Source organism: Vitis riparia, chromosome 3, assembly GCF_004353265.1.
Source record: "Vitis riparia cultivar Riparia Gloire de Montpellier isolate 1030 chromosome 3, EGFV_Vit.rip_1.0, whole genome shotgun sequence".
Lineage (NCBI taxonomy): Eukaryota > Viridiplantae > Streptophyta > Magnoliopsida > Vitales > Vitaceae > Vitis > Vitis riparia.
Genome location: NC_048433.1, coordinates 279,814 through 302,242, shown reverse-complemented (window position 1 = coordinate 302,242; position 22,429 = coordinate 279,814). Strand labels below are relative to the sequence as shown.

General features: G+C 34.6%; 2 protein-coding genes across 2 annotated transcripts; both read left to right on the top strand.

The window, feature by feature from the left end:
• Positions 1-1,962: 1,962 nt before the first annotated feature.
• LOC117911791 (protein DETOXIFICATION 46, chloroplastic-like) lies at positions 1,963-9,693 on the top strand. The gene is made up of 14 exons (XM_034826208.1): positions 1,963-2,505; positions 2,722-2,816; positions 3,891-3,999; positions 4,237-4,292; positions 5,144-5,199; positions 5,377-5,515; positions 5,649-5,786; positions 5,877-5,945; positions 6,058-6,168; positions 6,435-6,563; positions 7,204-7,281; positions 8,931-9,002; positions 9,101-9,163; positions 9,257-9,693. The coding sequence occupies exons 1-14, from the start codon at positions 2,013-2,015 to the stop codon at positions 9,350-9,352; spliced, it is 1,704 nt and encodes a 567-aa protein (XP_034682099.1). The 5' UTR covers positions 1,963-2,012; the 3' UTR covers positions 9,353-9,693.
• A 1,472-nt stretch (positions 9,694-11,165) lies between these two features.
• Positions 11,166-22,370, top strand: LOC117911147 (protein DETOXIFICATION 46, chloroplastic). The gene is made up of 14 exons (XM_034825358.1): positions 11,166-11,797; positions 12,251-12,345; positions 15,653-15,761; positions 15,963-16,018; positions 18,191-18,246; positions 18,413-18,551; positions 18,691-18,828; positions 18,908-18,976; positions 19,055-19,165; positions 19,402-19,530; positions 20,836-20,913; positions 21,528-21,599; positions 21,716-21,778; positions 21,857-22,370. Exons 1-14 carry the CDS (start codon positions 11,332-11,334, stop codon positions 21,956-21,958), a joined length of 1,683 nt encoding a protein of 560 aa, XP_034681249.1. The 5' UTR covers positions 11,166-11,331; the 3' UTR covers positions 21,959-22,370.
• The last annotated feature ends 59 nt before the right edge of the window (positions 22,371-22,429 follow it).

Below are 22,429 nucleotides of genomic sequence, written 5' to 3'. Positions count from 1 at the left end.
ATTTTGGATAAGTGCATTTAATATTTTATTTTTTGTGAATGGGAATGTACATCAATGAGCAAGTTGTAAGATCATGAAATTTGAATTTCCTTTTAATTTGAAAGGAAGGGATGACGTAACACATGGTGTTGTTGAGGGCGTATACATGGTCTGCGAGTCCAAAATCTAAATCATCTTGGGCCTGAAAGTGTTCAGGCCCAGCTGGAAAGAGCTTTGGGGCCCAAAATTGCAGCCTGTGTTCAGTTTTTCAAACATTTGGGCCCAAGCCTTTTAGGTCCTGCTTTAAAAGGCCGAAGTCCGACCCATTCTATCCCAAACCTGATAATTCTAATTTTGTTTCTCATTGTCAGAAACAAAAAATACCTATGTTAATAAAAAAAAAAAAAAAATCAATGAATAGCCTATTCCCAAATAAAAAATATATATATATTGGTAATAACTGGTCCTTAAGGCTATGTTTGGTTCCCGGAAAGTACAAAGGAAAGAAAAAAAATGCTAAGGAAAATGATTTTCTAATGTTTGGTTGTCCTATGAAAAATATCAAAGAAAATCAAATATAATTAAAACTAATTAAAAACTTATGTATTTTTAAATTATTTAATCTTGATATTGATGAGTTAAAATAAATAAAACGAGTTTGAAGTAACAAAAAAAATAATTTATCAACTTTTAATCTATTTTTTTATTTTCCTTCACTTTTTCTTTTCTTCTACTTTTCCTTCGTATTTTCTTTCCCTCGCATTTTCCCTCAAAATTTCCGAGAACCAAACATAGCCTAAATGTTCATAAAATATGTGAGAATGAATTAGGAATAGAAGAAAGTGTGGTACTACCCATACAGTGAAGACTGAAGAGCCAAAGAAACGGTGGACAAGACGGACAGGTGGTTAAATTCATATTTTAATTTCAAATTAGGTAGTTAAAGAGGGAGAGTTGGGTGGGATGAGAAGCTGAGGTAGTAGACACTAGACACCAACCTACAGTATTATACTAAATTAATTTCCTTTGAATTGCAGTTATAGCCTTGTACTTTGACTCACTTCCAAGGTCCATGGCCTATGGCCCATGGGACTCACGTGATTTAAAAATAATATTTTATAAAATTGTACCATTTTTATTAATATAACTTATAAGTTATATTAAATTTGAAAAAACGATTTTGCTATGAATAATTATTAGATTAAATTGTCTTTTAAAAATAAATATAATTTATTAATTCGTATTAAATTTATTTTTTGAAATAAATTAATTTGATAAATATAATTTATAAATTTTTATATAAATATAAAATACTTGTGTGTTTTCTTAACATAGGTTGACGGGTGACGGGAAAGGTAAGTAGGCTTAGAGATTGAGAAGCTACAGATGCATGGAGTGATGATGGACTTGTGGAATTACTGATGGGCACATGGTTTACTGCCGCCTGACTTGACAAGTCGACCTTTCTCCTTTGGGCGTTTGATATGCAGGCGCAGCGAAAATAAGCAAGAGGTAGTTGGGCATGAAAAGGCGGCTTAGCTGCAGCTCAACGGCCTGCAGAAGCCAAGCCTCGAGTTGTGCCGGTTTTGAGATCGCTTTATTTATTTTAGGAATATTTGGACCAAAAATCTAAAAATATTTCTCGAAGTTAACCTTCATATTTTTTAAATCATAAATATAATAGCAAAAAGATAAAAATACCCTCAATATTATTTTCAAAAAGTTTTGATATAAAATGAGTATAAAAAACTTTGAAAAAAATAATGTTTTTACTATTTTAGTAAAAAATCCCTTTATTTTATCAATTAATAAAACAAATAGAAATGAAATATATATATATATATTTCAGAGTGGAAATCGCTTTTTCTAACATTTCTATGGCACAAATATTTCTTATTTAAACTGGACTTACCTGACCATGCGAGAAGCTCGAGCCGGGAAGCCTTGGCGTGGATCCAGCCCTTTTTAAATGTTTTGACTCCAAAGTGCATAACTATCTCTCTCTCTCTGCTTCTGCCTCTTCACCACCAAAAATGCCCTTCAAAGCGCTCTCTCACGCATCACACTTCCATCTCCAAAACCCTGATCTCAGGCGATTCTCTCCACCTTCAACCTCATTCAGTAATAGTCCAAACGCTCGCTTCCGCAACTCGCCTGCTCCGTCGCGCCTGCGCATTTCTCCGGCTGCAAATGATCGCCGGCATCGCCTAACGGCTTTGTGCAAAAGCTCCAGTCAGGAGGTTCTCGGTGAGACAGAGGATGTTGCGAGCGAAAATGGCGGGAATGGCGCTCTGGTTTCGTCGTTCGAAGAAGAAGATGTTGGAGAAGGAGAAGAGGAAGCGGTGGAGGTTGTTGTTGGATCGAAGAGGAAAGAATTCGCTGCGGATCAGAGCATTTTGAATCAGATGAAGAAGATTGTGATGTTTTCGGGGCCAGCCACTGCGCTGTGGATATGTGGGCCTTTGATGAGTCTCATTGACACGGCGGTGATTGGTCAGGGGAGCTCGCTTGAGCTGGCTGCTTTAGGTAATGTTTCCGGAAATTTTCTTGGCTTAAAGCTTGTGTTTGGTTGGTGAAAAAATGTGGAAAAAGTAAGAAGGTGCAGGTTTGGATGTTAAGTCTTTCATTCTTTGGGATTGGAGGGAACAAAATGCTAACTATTTGACTTGATTTAAGCTTTTTTTTTTTTTTTTCTTTTCATAAATCAAAACAACATCAAGCATTATGGTTTTGAATGGGCAGGACCTGGAACTGTTCTTTGCGACAATATGAGTTATGTGTTCATGTTTCTTTCTATTGCTACTTCAAATATGGTTGCCACTGCGCTGGCTAGAAAGGTTAGTTTCACTGGTTAAAGGATATTATTACTTTTGAGTAATGCTCGGTTTAGGTTTCTCTGTTTGATTCAACAAACGCATTTTTATTAAGAACTTTTGTCTTATAGAAAATTTTGTGCATACTACTGTGTCTCTGGAAGAAGAGTTTGGGAGAAGGAGGTGTTCAACTCATCATTTTCTCAATTATTTTTGTCAAATAATGAATAGGCATGACTCTAGGCGAACTAAACAATTGAAACGTTGAACTTATCAAAATATGTAGCTTTATTTGGTGTACCCCTTGAGCAATGGATTCATCATTCTCGTTGACCATGGAATATTAATGAGAGAAAATAATTAAAATACTGCATTGGTAGTTCCACATTAGTTGCTATATCACATTCTAAGAAGACAATCAAGAAGGGATTATTTTAGGATTTTCCTAGTGGATTTCTCAGAGGCCATGGATCCAGCTTTGAATTGGGTCATGGCTCTGGGTTTGATGCCAGGTAGCAACCAAAGCTGTGAACTGGGCATGATAGGTTTTTGTTGGCAAGACAACCAGTTCATGGCCTTGGCCTTGGCTGGTTGGTGGCATCATTTGGAGTATGCCCACGCATGCTGTTTTGTTGACACAGGCTTTCGATACCACTTCCAGTCCTCTGTAACAGGCACTGGGTTTGTGTGCATGGGTGGTGCTAATTGCTGAAATGCAACTCAAATATTCAGTTTTAGTTGGCCCTTGGGCTGAGCCTATTAAATTTTTTGAAACCTAAAACCCAATTCCAGGCCACACCGCCCCTGATTATATATATAGTATATGGAATGAACTATCATATGTGCATGGCTACTAATTCCTTTATGTGTTTCTATTGGTTGTGATGGGTGCTTTCACAGCTTTGTGTTGCATATGACTGTATTTCCTCTGTATTTCAGTACATGCTAATGTTAGTTTTGGGACCACCTGGTCTTCTTCGTTAGCTGTAGTTCAGGGAATCATGAGTTTTGTAGTGGCATGACCTACATAATCAGTTGCTGTTGTCTGTTCTACGCTCTATGTTGCATTATTTGATCGGTAAGATAGTGTTGGTGCAGGATAAAAAAGAAGTGCAACATCAGATATCCATCTTGCTCTTTGTTGGTTTAGCTTGTGGTGTGCTGATGCTTTTCTTCATGAAGTTCCTGGGTGCATGGGCATTAACTGGTAATAAAGACTCAGATTTGGTTAATTTCACATAATGGGCTGACAGTGCCACATTATTTTTGGACATCCGGTCATCTTTATGTTTCTTCTTTTTCATTGTATCCTAATCCTATATGTAAAAAAAAAAAAAAGCCCAATAGCAGAGAAAAGGAAAAGCCATTCAATGATTGATAAATTTGTTAATGATGCCCGCCATTCAATGATAGACAAATTTGTTAATGCTGCTTTTTCTTCCAGCCTTTACTGGACCAAAGAATGCGCATCTTGTACCTGCAGCCAACACCTATGTTCAGGTTCTTTTTCCATTAACTAAACACTTGATGTTCCTTTCTCTTATACAATTTCAGTTGTCCCTTTTTCCCAGACAGATTATTTTTTCTTTGTTATTGATAAACCACAAAATCTTTTTGGATGATAGAGAATGCCAGGTACATAGATGCTGTCTCAATTCTTCATTGGTTTATGCTAATATAATTCAACATCTCATGCTTTTACTTTTAATTCAACTCAAGTGGCTTTACTAGAAGTGCATAAGTTGGCTAGTAGTTTCCTGTTATCATAGAGAGCAAGTGTAATTAAGATGTGGAAATGGACGGCTTCACAGACCAAAAAAACTAATTCCTAGCTTTAATAGGTCATAGAATTAACATGAGCAAAGTTGAGATGGTTTGATCATGTACAGTAACAACCAATGATTTGGTGATACTGCTGATAAGAGATGAGTTGTCAGTATTGAAGCTTATAACATTTTGCAGGAAGGTTGATCCAGACAGATCATAAGAGTTAGAGAAAAGACTTTAAGAACACGATCTCTTAGCAAAAGATATGGATTTTGAAATGCTATAATGTTCCTGATTGGATATTTACTACCAATCCCTTATAGTAGATGATGGAAGATGATTACTTTGACTCATAACATGCTTTGCCTTTTCCTCTAGTCTAAACCTGTTCTAATTCTTGTTATTCTGAACGATTTTAGCATTTGCATGCATAGCTCATTATTATGACACATCCTTTTGCTCAAAGTACTTTCATCTACTACTATTAAACAAAATCACTTTCAATACTTGGTTCTTACAAAGTTCTTCTCCTCCCTATTTGTTCAAATGACCTTTGAATTGAACCAAAGATATTCTTTTGGTAGATCCGAGGATTAGCATGGCCTGCGGTTCTTATTGGATGGGTTGCTCAAAGTGCAAGGTGAAAAAAATACTATATCCTTTCCCATGCATTATCTACTGAATGTTCTTGATGTATTAATGCATGAATTTGTTAGTTGGTATTCAATTCCAATTTATGACAGTGATTTCTCATTGTTAGAAGTTGATGGTGAGAATTGTTTCCATGTGTATTCTAATGTTTCCTTGTGGTGTCCAGTCTTGGGATGAAAGATTCTTGGGGACCTTTGAAGGCTTTGGCGGTTGCAAGTGCTGTAAATGTCACTGGCCATGTGGTGCTGTGCACTTTACTAGGTTATGGTATAGCAGGTGCAGCATGGGCAACAATGGTGTCACAAGTATGTTGAATGAACATTCTAATCTCTCACATGGTTGATTTTCTCTATCTCATATCCCTGTTGATGCATTCTTAATGTACCCAAATTAAAAGACTGCTCTTTTAGTGCTGTCACTTACAAGGATGTTTTCCAGGTTATTGCAGCTTATATGATGATTGAAGCTCTAAATAAGAAAGGATTCAAAGCTTACTCCATATCTGTTCCATCACCCAGCGAACTTCTGCAAATATTTAAGCTTGCTGCTCCTGTGTTTGTGACAATGGTGTCAAAGGTTGGCTGCATATCACTTTATTCTCTAGCTGTACCTGTTCATGTGATTGTCTCTATGCATTCTCAGACATTTTCTACACTTTTTGTGTAGGTGTCCTTCTACTCTCTTATTATATATTTTGCTACCTCTATGGGTACACACACTGTTGCTGCTCATCAGGTTGGTTTGACCATGACTCCCTCATAATTCCTGCTTTCTTCTCTGCTTCAAATTTCTGTCAGTACGAAACTGATGATGATCATTTGCATTGACAATTTACAATTCACTCTAGGTCATGATTCAAATGTACAGCATGTGTGTGGTATGGGGTGAGCCTCTCTCTCAAACCGCCCAATCATTTATGCCTGAGTTGATGTATGGAGTTGATCGAAGTTTGTCAAAGGTTAGTGATACCCGTTTATTATTGGTGCTTCAACCATTGTGTTCCACATATCAGTCCTATTACAGGCAACTGTTCCCATGTAACCTCCAAAAAATTTTATATGCTTTGTTAGGGGTATATGGGCTTTGTAGATTAATTCTTTCAATTTTCTAGGCGATCTTAAGGGATATGTTGCAAATAATTAACATCATAAAATTCCCTGCAAAGTCTGTCTATATGTCTCATGTTTCCCAGGAGTGTTCTAAAAGGTTTGTAATATCAAACAGGCCCAAATGCTGTTGAAGTCTCTTTTGATTATTGGAGTCATCCTTGGATTGTTATTAGGAATTGTTGGAACATCTGTTCCTGCGCTGTTCCCCAATATCTTCACACCCGACCCCTCCGTCATGCAGCAGGTTAGTTCCATTTTCTCCATATGAGAATTCTTATTTCTGAAACACCCCCCCTTTCTTCTTCTTCTTCTTTTATTTATTTATTTATTTTTCTATTTTGTTATTTTAATTGATTCTATGCTACTGTTCTATAATTATCAAGGAAAAAACCAGATGAATATATTGCTCAGTTCTGAAAGGAGTCAATCCCCTTCTTGTTTTTGCAGCCTTGAACTGAACTGTATGTTGCATATGTGGGATTGTGACTGTTCCAGTGGCTCTTTTTCTTGAGTTGTCACTGACCTGTCTGCAACCCATCATGTGGATTCAGAGGCCTATTGTAATTTCTCTCAGCAACTTCAATTGGAAAAAATGGACAAACTCCAAAAGTGCTAACTAAATCACCATTCTTTTTACACATAGCTAGTTGTCTTGGATGGGTGATTCCTGTGTGACTCATCAGTAGCTCAATTCTTTTAATAAGTTGGTGCACATGTATATTTTTACAAGTAATAGGTTGCAGGAAGAGGGAATAGATCAATTATTCAACTTCTCTAAAGAATTAATAAAACTTATTCATGCCTTTTGTACTTCATGAGAAAAATGAGAAAACAAATGTTTGATTCTTTTTTTTAATAATTCGTTATTGCCTTGCTCCATGCAGATGCACAAGGTGTTGATTCCTTTCTTTTTTGCTTTAGCCGTGACACCTTGTACACATAGTCTCGAGGGCACACTGCTGGTATGTTTGTTCTAACTTCAATGCTGTGTTTTGAACCTAAAACTGATCAAACTTGATTGAAACTTATGCTTATGGTGTGTGTAAAGTATTCAGTCTATCAATTCAACAACCAAAAAAAAAAAAAAAAGAAGGAAAGAAAGAACAAAGAAAAAAAGAAAAATCACCACAAGTTCATTTTTTTGTGTTCTAAGAAATAGATCCCTTTGATCTGTGCCAGCGCTGACTCTGATGATCAGAGTTCCATATTTGCTGATTCTTTGTCCTTTTTCTTTCATTGGCTTGTAGAATTTAATGATATTGTAGATAGAAATAACCTTGACATCAACCTAGGCTTCAACTGCTTGTTCAGCCTCCGCCTCAGGAGACGCCTGAGCAGCAAAGCATTAGGGCCCAAGTCATTGCCCATACATGTTATTTGGTTAATTATGTCCTTTAGTACTCCTAAGGCCATGTTTGATTGGTAGAATGTAGTATGAGATAAGACCATGTTTGATTGGTCAAATGTAATGTAGTATGAGATAGGATAAGAAAAGAGATATTATATCATATCCTATGTTTGGTTGGTGATGGGGATATGATAAGTTATCTCATCACTTATCCTATTTTATGTTTAATCAAATATGAGATATATGATAAGTGGTGAGATATACCCCATTTTTTGTATCCCTTTCATATGGGATATATTAATCCTATGATAGGATATGAGATATACATATCCATGTATCAAAATTTTACTTTTTATCAATTTTTTTATTTTAATATACTCATTTTGTAAAATAATTTTTTATTATAAATTAAATTTATGATTAAAAAAGAAAAACTTAAAAAATATTTATAAAATAATATTAATATATGATATATAAATTATATATATATATATATATATAATAACATAATATAATTTTTTTTTATTTTAATCATGAATATTGTTAAATATAATAAAATTTTCAATTTTTTAAATAAAAAATATTTATATTTGATATAATTTTTATTTTAAATATTAAAAATAATATATATTTTATATTATTTTTTATTCATTTCACAAATCAAATATAAATATAATATAATATAACATATCTCATTTAATATGTATATCAAATAATATCATATTCTATTGGAAATCATATTCTAAGATATTTATATTGACACATTTAGGTAATGTTTGGTTCTTAAGAAAGTGAGTAAAAGAGAATGAAGATGAAAGAGGCAAGGAAAGAAAAAAGTTGGAAAAAATTATATATAAAAATAAAAAATTTTGATTTCTTATGAAAAATTTGAGGAAAAGAAAATTAAATTATTATGAATATACATTTCCCAAACTTTCCCCTCATTCATCCATGGAGAATAGGGAAAAAAATATTTTTTCATTTCTTTCCCTTTTTTCCTTAATAATTTTTTTCCTTGACATCTTTCATGTCCTTGGAACATAAAAAATTCACTTTCTTCAGCCATTTTTTTAGGAACCGGTATTAGGAAACTGTATCTATGGTCTGAAATTTCATTTTAGCTGTGAACTTCTTTGTAAGAAGTAAATATTCTAACTAGGAACATTCCAAAACAATATTGCTTTGCCTATTTTCTCATGGTTTCATTCATCAGATCCACCACAGAACACTCATTTGCGTCATGATCTCTGTTCACTTGTGCAGGCTGGACGTGATCTTAAGTTTTTGAGTTTATCAATGAGCGGATGCTTTACTTTGGGAGCCATTATTCTATGGGTATGAGACATCCATTTCTTGCCTCTCACTGGCATCAACTATCTCCATGTTTACTTCTACTCTTCTAACAACTCTCTCTTTTTTCTTCCCATGACCAGCTTGTGAGCAATTCAGGATATGGTTTGTCAGGCTGCTGGTGTGCTCTCGTAGGATTCCAATGGGTAAAGACACCATTCCCAGAACTCTTCCATACATACAAATATACATCTTCTATCCAAACTTGTCTTGAGTTCAACCCACAATATTTGTTTCAGGCTCGGTTCTTTCTTTCTCTCCGCCGCCTTCTTTCTCCCAATGGTGTACTTTTTTCAGAGGAACGGTATGAACTGGGAAAACTGAAAGCCGCGTAGTATAGAAATGATCAGTATCAGTCTAGGGAAACCGATGACAGAATCTTAATTAAGGTGTCAGTGAGGATGAAGTTTGATGCTTCTGGACGAGAGACTATCTATCTATGATCATCTACCAAAAAACTTCTAAAGGCTTTCGTCCAAGCTGCCAAAGATCAGGTTCTTCATGATTATTATTATTCTTTAAGCCTCAGTACTAAGGCTAACACTGTGAGGAAGGAGATATGCCCAGCTGCAATAACTTGTTTCAATGCGGATGATATTACTGGTTAGATCAATTGTTGTAATTCTTTTAATAACTAGGTATTCAACAATGAGCTTGTAGTCATTTCTTTTTTCGATTCCCTTCCACAAAGTACTAATACATGCAAAAATACAAAAAATCAAAAACCAAAAAATAATTATAAAGGGTTAAAGAATAATATATTTTTAAATTATTTAAACCTTATATAAGAATATAAAAAAATAAATGAAATAAACTTCAAAAAACATAATAAAATGATTTATTAACTTTAATTTATTTTTATTTTTATTTCCTTCTATTTTTTCTTTCTTGATATTTTTTTTTTCAAACATGGTTGAAGGAAAACAGGGCTTTTTTTGTAGTACGGAAAAGCTGGTTTCCAAATCTCTACTATTCCTAATCTTGAAGCTAAATTCCTTAAAACCCTAATGGTGGACTTTATCTTTTTCTTTTTTCCTCATAAGAATTCTCAAACCCGTATTCTACACTTTCTCATTTAATTTATCTGTATTTGAAAAAAACCTGAAGAATTAAATAGATTTTTATTTAATTAAAAATACCTGAAGAATTAAATAGATTTTTAATCCTTTAAAAATATCAAATTATTTACTTTTAAGAAAAATATCTTAAAATACAATTATAAAAAATTTAGTTGCACGGTAACATTAGGTATTTTTTCTTCCATTAATTATGTTGCTAAAAAACAGATGTAAAAAAAGCCATTGGAATAAAAAAATTTAGTAAAAAAAAAAAAAAACAAATGAAATGTTGATATTTTCTCCCTTACTCCCTTGCTAAGATTTTAATATAAGATACGAGATAATAGGGTTGAGATATTCATTTATTATTAAATTAAATCATTTAAAAAATTCCAAGTAATTAAGGATATTAAATAAATGCAATTTTATTATTTCTAATAACTATTTGAAGAAGTGTAGGATACCAAAATTGGTACCTATAAAAACATTTAATTTAAATCATTCAAAATATATTATAAAATTTGAATGAATCTAAATAAGTAAGCTCAAAATATAAAATAATAAAATTAAATATGAGATATAGAATAACATCATTAAACATAAATTATATATGATGCCATTTAATTGAACAATCATTTTTGATAGATATAACAAAAATAAAAATAAAAAAAGATTTTTGTATTATAGGTTGAATGTAAGAAATTTTATAAATCTAGTTGCTGCATATAGAGTTCGTTTATTAATGATTTTAGGAAGCATTTTTAATAATGGATTTAAAAATAATTATAGAAAATGGTTTTAACATTTCTAATACTTGAATGAAAATTTTTAAATATTATAAATATTAAAAGTGGTTTCTATGATCACTGTTATACGGACTCTTAGAGTACATATAACAGTGATTATAAAAAGTATTTATAGTCTTTTTAATACTTAAAAGATAAATATTTTTAATTGTTATAAATATTAGAAACACTTTTTGGGACTGGCGGGTATATATATACAATTTAGTTGGTTTTTTTTTTTTTTTTTTCTAATTTAATAACTGAAGAGGAAAATGCTAATAATTTTTGCTTTTTCACTTCCCAAATTATTGGATGTTGCATTTACGGGAAGGCGTTTGTGGCCGTTATTAAATAGAAGACGCAGCCTAACCCCAGCCGCCAAAATCTTTTCCTGTGGCTGCTTTTGAATTGAGGCCTCAGACAACCTCTCAATCTTCCTCTGTTCTTCAGGTCTCTGAATTATCAGCAAAAATGCAGTTCAAAACCCTAGCTCGTCCTTCCCAAATCCACCTCCAAATCCCTAGCCTCAGACGATTCTCTCCACCTCCATTCTGCTTCAATCGATGCCTGAAAGCTCACTCTCACACCTCTCTCTCTTTGCAAAATTCACGAATTTCTTCGGTGATGAATCGTGGTAGTCGGTTCGCAATTGGTTGTATTAGTTCCAGCGAAGTTGTTGGAGACGGAGTTGAATTTGTGGCTGGAAATGAGGAAAATGTCGGTTCGGTTTCATTGTTGGAAGAGGAAGAGGTGGAGGTGGAGGTTGTTGGAGTGGGAAAACAAGAGTTCGGGGTGAATCAGAGTATATGGGAACAGATGAAGGAGATCATGATGTTTACGGGGCCTGCCACGGGTCTGTGGATATGTGGACCTTTGATGAGTCTTATTGATACAGCTGTTATTGGTCAGGGAAGCTCGGTTGAGCTTGCTGCTTTGGGTAATTTTAATTTGGAAGTTTTTTAATCCCTAATTTCATGCTTGGTTGCATGGAATTGGAGACCTCCATTTGAATCTTATTGTTTGGTCCTTCGGGACGGATTTGGAAGTGGAATTGAGTTCAAAAGCATTTGGCTGAAAAAGCATGAATTCGAATTCCAAATAAAATTATTTTTTAATTGGTTGGAACTGAAATTGAATGCCCAGTGCATAAGCCAATATTTGTTTGCTTTATATACAGAAGGATTTGGAACTGGAATTGGATAAAAATATTGACTCCAGATGCACAAAAATAATTCCAATACAAACCAAGCTTTTAGAATTCCATAGAAATGGAGTGTTAAGAAAAATCCATTCTGTGCAGCAAAAGGCATGCATTTTTCTTTATCAATTTTGAAGCCAGACTTTCTTTAGTTGGAGCAGTAGAGATTACTTTGAGGTTTTTGATTGGCAGGCCCAGGCACAGTTGTATGTGATTATATGAGTTATGTTTTCATGTTCCTTTCTATTGCTACTTCCAATATGGTTGCGACTTCACTTGCTCGACAGGTTAGTTTATTGAGTGATTGGAAGGTCTTATTGTTTTTTTGTGTTATTCTTGATGTAAAATTAGTTGTGGATTTCTAGAGAAGTAGATTCCTTATTGATATTATTGTTGTTTGTTAGCGTATATTTTGGGCATATATATTTGACGGGCTTTAATTCTGTGTGTTTAGAAGAATCTGAACAACACTCTCTATATTTATGGATAGCAAGTATTACATTGTTTTAAATGTTTCTTGATAATGCCCAGAGATTTAAGGTGTGTATGGACATCCCCAGGAATTTAAATGGATTTTTGCATTTTACATAGCATTTGAAAATTTTCTATTAAAGGAAATTGCCAAATAGGAGCCATCATTCAGTCATATGTTCACATCCTATGGAAATGGATGGAGATAAAGATGTTAAGTTGCACACTTATGTTAGGGGTAAATTTAGGAAGTGATAGATTTTGTTATTTATTATTTGTTTTAGGGTTATTAACTCATTAGTCTTTAGTGATAAGGTTTTATTAAAGTTAGAATTATTAAAATTATTTTCTGAGTTAGGATTGTTTTTCTATATGTAAGATCAATGATGTTAAATACTTTGAACTTTTTTCTATTAATGATATTTGTAATTTATATGGAATCTCTGTCTTCTACTTCTATTTCTCTTCCCTTTATTCTTTTCCTCTTACTGTTCTACATCAGAAATGCTTTTACAGTTTAAGAAAGGCTGAGCTGCTCGAGGTCTCTCCCATATGTGATAGGTGATCCCTTCTTATCAAAGAAGATCTCAATGGTATCAATAACTGCCAAAATTTTGATGCAGACGCTTCTCCTAGTTCTTTCAGTGGAAATATGTGAAGATGGAGAGAGTTGAGAAGTTATGATATCCTCTTTCATAACTCTTGTTAGGTTTAGCCTTTTCAGTTGGAGAGAGATCATTTGGAAAGTTAATTTGGAAAAGAGCAAACTAATTCTAGTGGGGAGTGTGGAGAATGCAGCAGAGTTGGTTCAAGAGTTTGGTTGCTAGGTCGGTGCCTTCCCTTCTCACTATCTCCTTTTAAGTCTGTCTCAATTTGGGATGGTGCGGAGAAGATATTTCGCAAAAGACTAGCATTGTAGAAAAAACAATATATTTTCAAAGGTGGGAGACTTATCCTAATCCGGAGCACTCTTTTAGCATGACTATCTATTTTAATGTCTCTGTTTTGCATCCCAATGATAGTTAGGTTGAGGCTGGAGCAAATCCAAAAGGACTTTCTTTGGGAAGGAAGGGCCCTAGAGTGGAAACCACATTTAGCAAGGTGTGTTATTGTTTACTCAGACAAAAGAAAGGGTGGTTTAGGGGTTAGGAATCTTTTGTCCCCTCAATAGAGCCTTGCTTTGCAAATGAAGTTAGCTTTTTACGAAGGAAAGGGGGGCCATTTGGCAAAAAGTTATCAATGAAAAATATGGGGAAGAGAAGGAAGGTGGCAATCTTGCAAAGTGAGAGAAGGGTATGGGGTAGGATTTTAGAAAGCCATTAGGAAGGATTGAGACATTTTGAGTTGAAGAGTTGTTTTTTTTGGAAAAAAAAGTGGTGCGAAGATGAATCGCTAAGCATTTCTTTCCTCTCTTTATTGAACTACTCTCAAGGAGGCTTGGGTGGAGCATGTTTGAACTCATCAGCTGATGGAGGTTGCTGGGCACCCTGCTTCTCTAGGCGGCTTAATGATTGGGAGTTGAATATTGTGGAGCGTTTCCTTTTGAGGTTGCAAGAATGGGGGTGAGCAAGGATGAGGAGGACAAGTTGTTGTGGACAAGGGCAAAGAATGAAAATTTTTCTGTTATAGCCCTTTACAAGGCCTTAGAGTTGGGAAGTCAAGCTGCTTTCCCATCAAATATAATTTTGAATTCTTGGGTGCCACCCAAGGTGGGTTTCTTTGCATGAGAAGCTACTTAGAATAAAGTTTTAACTTTGAATCACATTTAGAGGAGAGGGTGGTCTTTGGCAAATAACTGTTTCCTTTGTCGCATAGAGGAAGAATCAGTTGATCACATTCTTATTCACTATCACAAGACAAGGGTTTTATAACATCTTTTGTTTTCACTTTTTGGTGTGTCATGGGTGTTTCCCTCATCAGTAAGAGAGACACTTTTAAGTTGGCACGGGTCCTTGGTAGAAAAAGGAAAATGGTGTAGCGGGATGCTCCTCTGTGTCTTCTTTGGACAAGTTAGAAGGAAAGAAATAGTAGGGCATTTAATAACAAGGAGCATTCTATACAAAGGATTAAACTTTTTCTTCTTTGTAATCTTTGGGCGTGGTCCAAATTGTTTATTACTCTTGGCCCTTCTTTTATTGTAGATTTTGTGGATTGGATGAGATCTTGTTGAGGGGTGTCATTTTTTATTGTCCCCCTTTGTTTTTTGGTGGCACTTTTAGGCGTTTGTTGTATACTCCCTGTGTAATTTGGGGTGTTTTTTTGGCGTTACTCTTTTTGATATACGTTTCCTTTATCCATAAAAAAATAAAATAAAATAAAAAACGAGATAAAGGACATTCTAAGTTCTCATTCTGAACGTGAGTTATATTCTAATTCTTTCCCATGGATTTCCTAATGCTTTTGATATTTAGCTCCCACTCCCCTTGACTTGGTGGGCTCACAGCCAGCTGGGCTGTGCAAACCCAGATTTTGGCTCTCAGAGTTTAGGTGTGATTTTTTTGCTTTTGATGGGACTATGAATTTTTTGTCTTGAGGCCAGGTAGCAATCTACTGGGGGCTGGTTCTTCCCAACTTGTAGCCTGCTAGCCCGCCTAGTCATTACCTTAGCCTAAGCTGATGGACAGACTGAACTAGACTGCAGGAAAACATGAGCAATAGTTGGGGCTGTGAGCCAGTTGTAGGTTGAATATTGGTCTGGGCCATTTTGAATCCAATTTTTCCTGAAGTTACTGCCAATTCTCTCCTAGCCATTTCTCTAAATAGGACACAGTTTACTTTAGTCTTCTGTTACAGCTCATACAAAAAACAGTTACCACTGCCCAAAATTTGTGAGCCCTGATCTACTGGTGCATTTTTGTAGGCATGTATTCTGGAGATTCCACACCCTAGCACATCATTTTTTTTTTCTTTTATTACTTTTATTACATGATGTTCTAATATGGGGTTTGCTTTGTTGATTTTATACCTACTTTTCTTCTTCTTGGTTTTTATTTCCGTTTTTCTTCAATTGCAGTTTAGAGAATTAGGAGTTTATGATGATATGTTCATTTACATAACAAGTTAATATTGAATGTCCTATGCCCTAAGATGCAGCATTTGAATAATCAAATAGCATGAATGCAGGATAAAAAGGAAGTGCAACATCAGATATCTACCTTGCTCTTTGTTGGGTTTACCTGTGGTGTGCTGATGCTCCTTTTTACAAAATTCCTGGGTGCATGGGCACTAACTGGTAATCAGGCCTCTTTCAGGATTGAATTGTTTTCAGTCTGGGCTTATGTACTGCTTCATTACTTTTATGAGGTCGTTGTTTCAAATATGAGGAAATATAAAAGTGTTTAAATTTTTTCGTATTTTGAAAAATAATCAATGATAGAAAAAGACCATCAGAGGGCATCCGGTGACTGATAAATGCTAATTTTGCTTTTTCCAGTTTTTACGGGGCCAAAGAATGCTCATATTGTACCTGCAGCAAATGTATATGTTCAGGTGCACTTTCCACAAACCCTTTTTGCTTGCATAATTGCCTGTCTATTCCTATAGTTTTCTGGGCTTACTTCTTTGTTACTGATAACCGATATAATCTATTTGGAAAAGAGAGATAATGACATCAAGTAGGGTGATTCCTGAATTTCTCATTGATTGCCACTTTTCTGATTCTAATCATTTGGTAGGCTATGTGCATTTGGGAACAGCCATATATGGTAAACCTCTAGTTCATCCATCGAGGTGTTAGTGAACAGAACTTCCGTTATCGAATTTCTCTGGCAATTTTTTCATATTTATCATTTGGATGGCTGACACCTCTGAGTTGGCTTAAACTGATCAACCACAGTATATTATCCCAACTATTTGGGGGTGGCAACATCCCTTGTCACTTCAAACTTTGATTGTTACAGGATGCAGGGATACGGCTTGGATTGGGCCTAATCTTACCGATTGTTTTTGGCTCAAGATATCTTGGTTACATAGAATTGGGTTGGGTTTTTGGGCACAAATCAGATCAAACTTTTGTGCCCATTGGTTCATGTTTAAGGCTTACCATTCATGGTTGCTTGGACTAGGACTTTGTTGAGGTTTTGCTTCAGAGTCCTATATAGGCCTAGTTAATGAGATGATCAGATCTATCTCCCTTATATTCTTCTTTCTTAATCCCAAAAGGTATGCCATGAAGTTTCCAGCATGGGTCTTAAGTGTGCCTTAATTTCTTGCAATAATCACACCATCCAGAGTCCTTTTCCCCTTGTTTTCCACCACCAGATTTTGGTGGTTAATTGGACTGATCACTGTTATACTTGGTCGCAGTCAATGCCGAGTTTTCATGACTAGAGCAAAAGGACTTCAAGCAATAAATAGACATGGTGAATAAAAGACCAAAGGTAAAGGGTATGGAAACCTGGGAGTAGAGTCTGAAAAAATTGGGTAATTTTGCAGGAAAAAAGGAAATAAAGACTAGAAAAAACAATGTTTTCTGGGCAACTGGTGTTGGAGAAGAAACAGGTAATAAATGGTGATAATGGCCAAGGAAAAACACTTGGCAATGAAGGCTGAAAAATAGAGCACCAAGGGGATAGAGGCCAGAAAAACCTTAACCTAAGAACCCTAGTGCTCTGATACTATGTACAAAATCTGAATTTGAAATATTCATTGAATAATGAAAAATTGCATAACTAAGTGAGACTATCCTATTTATAGTAGTGTGCTAATTCTAAGTATACAACCTAGTTAATAACTTACAAAAGAAAACTATCCAAAAGCAGGAACTAAAAACAAGGAATGCTAAAATGCAAAGTAAGAAAAAAAATGAAATATAATCAAAATCAGAACATGCTTCCCCTCAATCAAGCTTACAATCAGGCAGAATCAAGCTTTAAATTATGCTTCTTCCAACAATTTGCTAATCATTATTATTTTCTTTTTCTTTTGCCATTGAATGAAGTGAGCATACAAGAAATGAAATGATTAGATAAATGAGGCTAAAGATCAAACAATGTAGAGATAGAAGAAGTGACTAGAATTAATAGAAGCATAGGTGTAGTAAGCAATGAAATTAAGGATATCATTTGAGATGTCTTGGATGTATTCAGTGACAGCAAGTGATGTGGTGGTGTCTGTGAGGAGTTGAGTTGATGTTGTTGGTTTAGAAGTGTATGATGGCTGAACGACAAATTGAGCTGGTGAAGAACTTCAGAAACAAGTCTTTCAAAGAAATGATAATCAGGCATTTGATAAGCTTGAATGTCCTAATTAGATATGGGCCAAAGCAAAATAAACGTCTTAATAATAAACGTACTACTGATCCCTTCTAACTGCAATTCAAGTGATGACAACTGAGATACATAAATCATCTTTTGCTTTGAACTCTAGTCTAATACATAAATTATCTTAAGTAAAACACATTTTCTAACCATAAGATGATAGTTTTACTTTGAATTTATGTTATGATATTTTATTCCAAACAATTTTGTTAGCTGCATAATAATTTATTATGACATGTTTTTCTGCTTAATTTAATTTTGTGAACAGTAGTAGAACAAAAACCTTGGTTGTTGTGACATTTTCCTTTTACCTAATTGGTTGCTATGGCCTTTTCCCCTTCTTTTTTTTTGTCTTATTGAAATATTAAAAATATTAATTGAAGAGAATCTTTTCTGTTTGTAGATTCGGGGCTTAGCATGGCCAGCAGTTCTTGTTGGATGGGTTGCTCAAAGTGCAAGGTACAAATAATACTACATTTGTTTTGTTTTACTTGATTTTAATTTGACTTACACCTAACAAGAAGCTATCTTTAACAGTGATTTCTTATTGTTAAATTATAAAATAATGAGGAATTTTTCTCTTTCTTTTGACTTGTTATTATGGTGTTTTCCTTCTGGTGGCTAGTCTTGGCATGAAAGATTCATGGGGACCTTTGAAGGCTTTGGCAGTTGCCAGTGCTATAAATGGCATCGGTGATATTGTCCTTTGCAGTTTCTTAGGCTATGGTATTGCTGGTGCAGCATGGGCAACGATGGTGTCACAAGTATGCAGAATGAACATTTTAATGATATAATATTTAGTTTAGTTTTGATATAATGCTGAATGAACATTCTCTTTGATGCGCCAAATTGGTATTCTTTTTTTTTTTCCTTTTGTAATGTCACTTACCAGTACAAATCCAGGTCATTGCTGGTTATATGATGATTGAAGCTCTGAACAAGAAAGGATATAATGCTTTCGCCTTCTCTGTTCCATCACTTGATGAATTTGTGCAGATATTGGGGCTTGCTGCTCCAGTGTTTGTAACAATGATGTCAAAGGTTTGCTATATTTTACTTGGTTCTCTAGCTATATCTCTTTCAAAGTGATTGTTGTGATGTGTAACATTTTGTTGTTTAGGTGGCTTTCTACTCTTTCCTTATATATTTTGCTACATCTATGGGCACACACACTCTTGCTGCTCATCAGGTTAGTTTTACTTCATCTAATATTTTGTTTTAACTATAAGGGATTGCTGAATTACATTATGGCTTACCATTCACTTAGGTCATGAGTCAATTGTACAGCATGTGTACAGTTTGGGGTGAGCCTCTCTCACAAACCGCACAATCATTCATGCCTGAGTTGATATATGGAGTCAATCGAAATCTGGCGAAGGTTAGAAATTTATTCATTTTCTGTTGATGCTGCAACCACTCCAAAGTGTTCACTCAATCACTTGCCCCTGTAACTGTTAGCCTCCAAGAAATTTTATCTATTCTGTCGGGATACATAAGTTATTTGATTTTCTTTTTTTTTCAGGACATTAATGGATGTTGCACATAAGCATAATTACTGAGTAAAAATTCCTTGTGGAAATCTCTAAATGGCTTTCTGTTTGCCAAATTAAACAGGCCCGAATGCTGCTGAAGTCACTTTTGATTATGGGAGCTTTAGTTGGATTGACACTCGGAACAATTGCGATAGCTATTCCATGGCTATTCCCTAATATTTTTACACATGATGGTGAGGTCATACAAGAGGTTAGCTCTGTCCCCTCCTCTCCCACTTTGTCATTATAATTGGCAATATGCTATAATTAAAAAGTGAAACCATATGAATTATGCTGCTATGTTATGAGAATTACCAATTACTTCTGAATTTTGGGGCTTTGAACCAAAGCTGTGATGCATAAGGATTATGAATACTCTTATGGTCCAATATATTGAAGTGTCATTATTTAATCTTGTCGTGATATTTAGTTTAAACCCCACTCCACTTGCTATTCTATCACTGTATTTAGATGCCACATTATGTTCTTTTTTTTAAAAAAAAGTTTCAAGAAAACAAGCCCATAAAAGATGCAAAATGGACCACCATTGTTTTATCCATAGTTGTTTGTTCTTGTGCAGGTGCCAAAGAAAATTCTAGGGAAAAGTGTGTTTCCACATTTATTTGGCAAAAAAAACCACAAAATAGGAACTTGAGTTTATAAAATCCAAATTTCATATATCTATCTAAAAATAATTAGGATTTTATGCACTTTTTCTTATCAAAGATATTACCTTTTATCATTCAAATATTACCTTTTAATAATATAGGTACTACTTTGACCATCCCGGGTACTACCTTTGACCATCCCAATCAGTGCATGAAACTTGATTATTTTTAGAAGGTTCCTATTTTGCCTTTTTTTTTTCAAATGAGTGTGTGAAAACACACTTTTCCCAAAATTTACAAACAATGAAAATATTTTCGTACTTCTTACCAAATTTCTTGAGTTTGGGTTCAAAATGGTTTTGTTGGTCATTAAAATATACATTGTGGGCCACTTTTGAAATAAAAGTCCAAAGTGTCTTTTTTTTTTGGCCATATAACTTATGTTTTATTTATTTTATTTAATTTGTTAGAAGCTGCGTTTTGAGACTGCGACTTCAGACTGCAGTTTTAGTACACATTTAGAAACTTTGTTTTTAAAAGCACTCTTTCTAATTTGTATAGAAGCCACATTCTGAAAACATGGTTTCAAACTAATTTAAAAATAAAAATTAAAAGGGGGCTACTTTGAACAATAATTTCACCCTAGATTCCTTTTGTCAATCAGATTGCTTATAACTTACTTTAGACTGCGTTTTGAACAATAATTTCACCTATAACTTACTTTCTGTCTGGTTAAAGGAGCATTTTGACCCAAGATTCCTTTTGTCTTTATGCATACAAAACATAAGGATGTGCAGCCCCCAAACCTAACCTCAACCTAACTCCAACCATTTTTTATCACCCTGCTACCCAAGCCAGGGCGCATTTTGTTATCTGAGTATTTATTATGTTATACTGTATGCATGCAGATGCACAAGGTGTTGATTCCATACTTTCTTGCATTAGTTGTGACACCCTCTACTCACAGTCTGGAGGGAACTTTGCTGGTATGTATGCTTTAGATTTAATAGTGACTTTTCATATTTTTATCATGAGTCACTTCTTCAATGTCTTCTAATGGAACAGAAGTTTGGTAGAACTTAATTTGAGAATTACATGGTTGGCATAGCCCAATAACTCAATCTGTTATTCCTAATGAGATATTTATTGCATGTTTAATTGTGTTTTAAGAGATGGAATCCCTGACCATATATCTACGCAAGTTCCTTTGAATTGCTGGCTCAAAATTAAGGTTTGATTAAGTTGAAATCCATATATGATTTTTTATGTAGTTTCTTTTTTTTCTTTTTTTTTGGGGATAGGCAATAAAAGAATATAATAAAAGAAAAAAAAGACAAATTCTCTCTCCTTATTTTGAGTTATAATCCAATCTACACAGCCTATCATGGTCAAAGAATGATCATTTATATAGTCTGATTTTTATGTACTTCTTAAGTAGCCTGAACTCTGATTCTTGGCTCTCGATCAAAATAAGGGTATAATTTGTGGTTAATACATTTTCTAGCCGACTTGCTTTGCCAATTGTTCATAGTTCCTTTCATTTCGCTCCACAGTAGAAAATCTTGCATTCTAGCATCAGGGTATCTGTTTACTTGTGCAGGCTGGACGGGAGCTTAGATTCATTAGTTTATCAATGAGTGGATGCTTTTCTTTAGGTGGTCTTTTACTATTGGTATGAGTTCTACTTCTTTGTTCTTTGATTTCATTTTTTTTGCCTTCTATACCAATGGATAAATCTATTTCTGTTTTCACGCATTAACTGTTACCGAATACTGTTTATGCTACCAGTTTGTGTACAGTAGAGGATATGGATTGTCAGGCTGCTGGTTTGGCCTCGTAGCATTCCAATGGGTAAAAATAACATTCCACACTCATACATACAGACATTTTCTTCTTTGAGCTAGTCTGAATCCTGAAACTTTCCTTCAGGCACGATTTTTTCTCGCTCTCCAGCGACTTTTTTCTCCAAATGGCATACTTTACTCAGAAGATTTAAACCAGTCTGAGCTGGGGAAGCTCAAAGCTGTATAGTTACTGGATCCTCATCAATGTACTTGAAACCAATCGGTGTAACCCTAAGGTGTTGCTGAAGTACAAATTTTCATGCTTCTGGACTACTAGTTATATACCCAGAACCATCACTACCAAGAAATGGGCACCTGCTTTTTCCAAGCTGCCAAAGACCCTGTTGTCATTATTCAGTGAAGCCTCAAATGGGGTATGGTGATTGATACATCTCTCCCTAGAAGATTGATACTGATTGTTGTAATTTTCTGTTGTCCTTAGGCGATGTTTTTATACATTACCATTCAACAAGAAAGTGTACCCATACATGAATTCATTGCTAGGAAAATACTCGGCCATTTATTTGAGGGACTGTTTTCCAAGATATACTCCTATTCACACAAAATTGGTTCATGATCAACATACACAGTTGATTTACACTTTCTAGTTCGCATTTAGATCAATTCCCTTATTTTATTTTTTATCAGAACATTGCAA

Bases quoted from the DNA above. Each gene is read 5' to 3' on its own strand.
- LOC117911791 (XM_034826208.1), top strand. From the start codon at position 2,013: ATGCCCTTCAAAGCGCTCTCTCACGCATCACACTTCCATCTCCAAAAC. The intron at 2,506-2,721 runs GTAATGTTTCCG...TTGAATGGGCAG, and splicing joins GCTTGAGCTGGCTGCTTTAG to GACCTGGAACTGTTCTTTGC. The intron at 5,946-6,057 runs GTTGGTTTGACC...AATTCACTCTAG, and splicing joins ACACTGTTGCTGCTCATCAG to GTCATGATTCAAATGTACAG.
- LOC117911147 (XM_034825358.1), top strand. From the start codon at position 11,332: ATGCAGTTCAAAACCCTAGCTCGTCCTTCCCAAATCCACCTCCAAATC. The intron at 18,552-18,690 runs GTATGCAGAATG...GTACAAATCCAG, and splicing joins GGGCAACGATGGTGTCACAA to GTCATTGCTGGTTATATGAT. The intron at 18,829-18,907 runs GTTTGCTATATT...TTTGTTGTTTAG, and splicing joins TTGTAACAATGATGTCAAAG to GTGGCTTTCTACTCTTTCCT.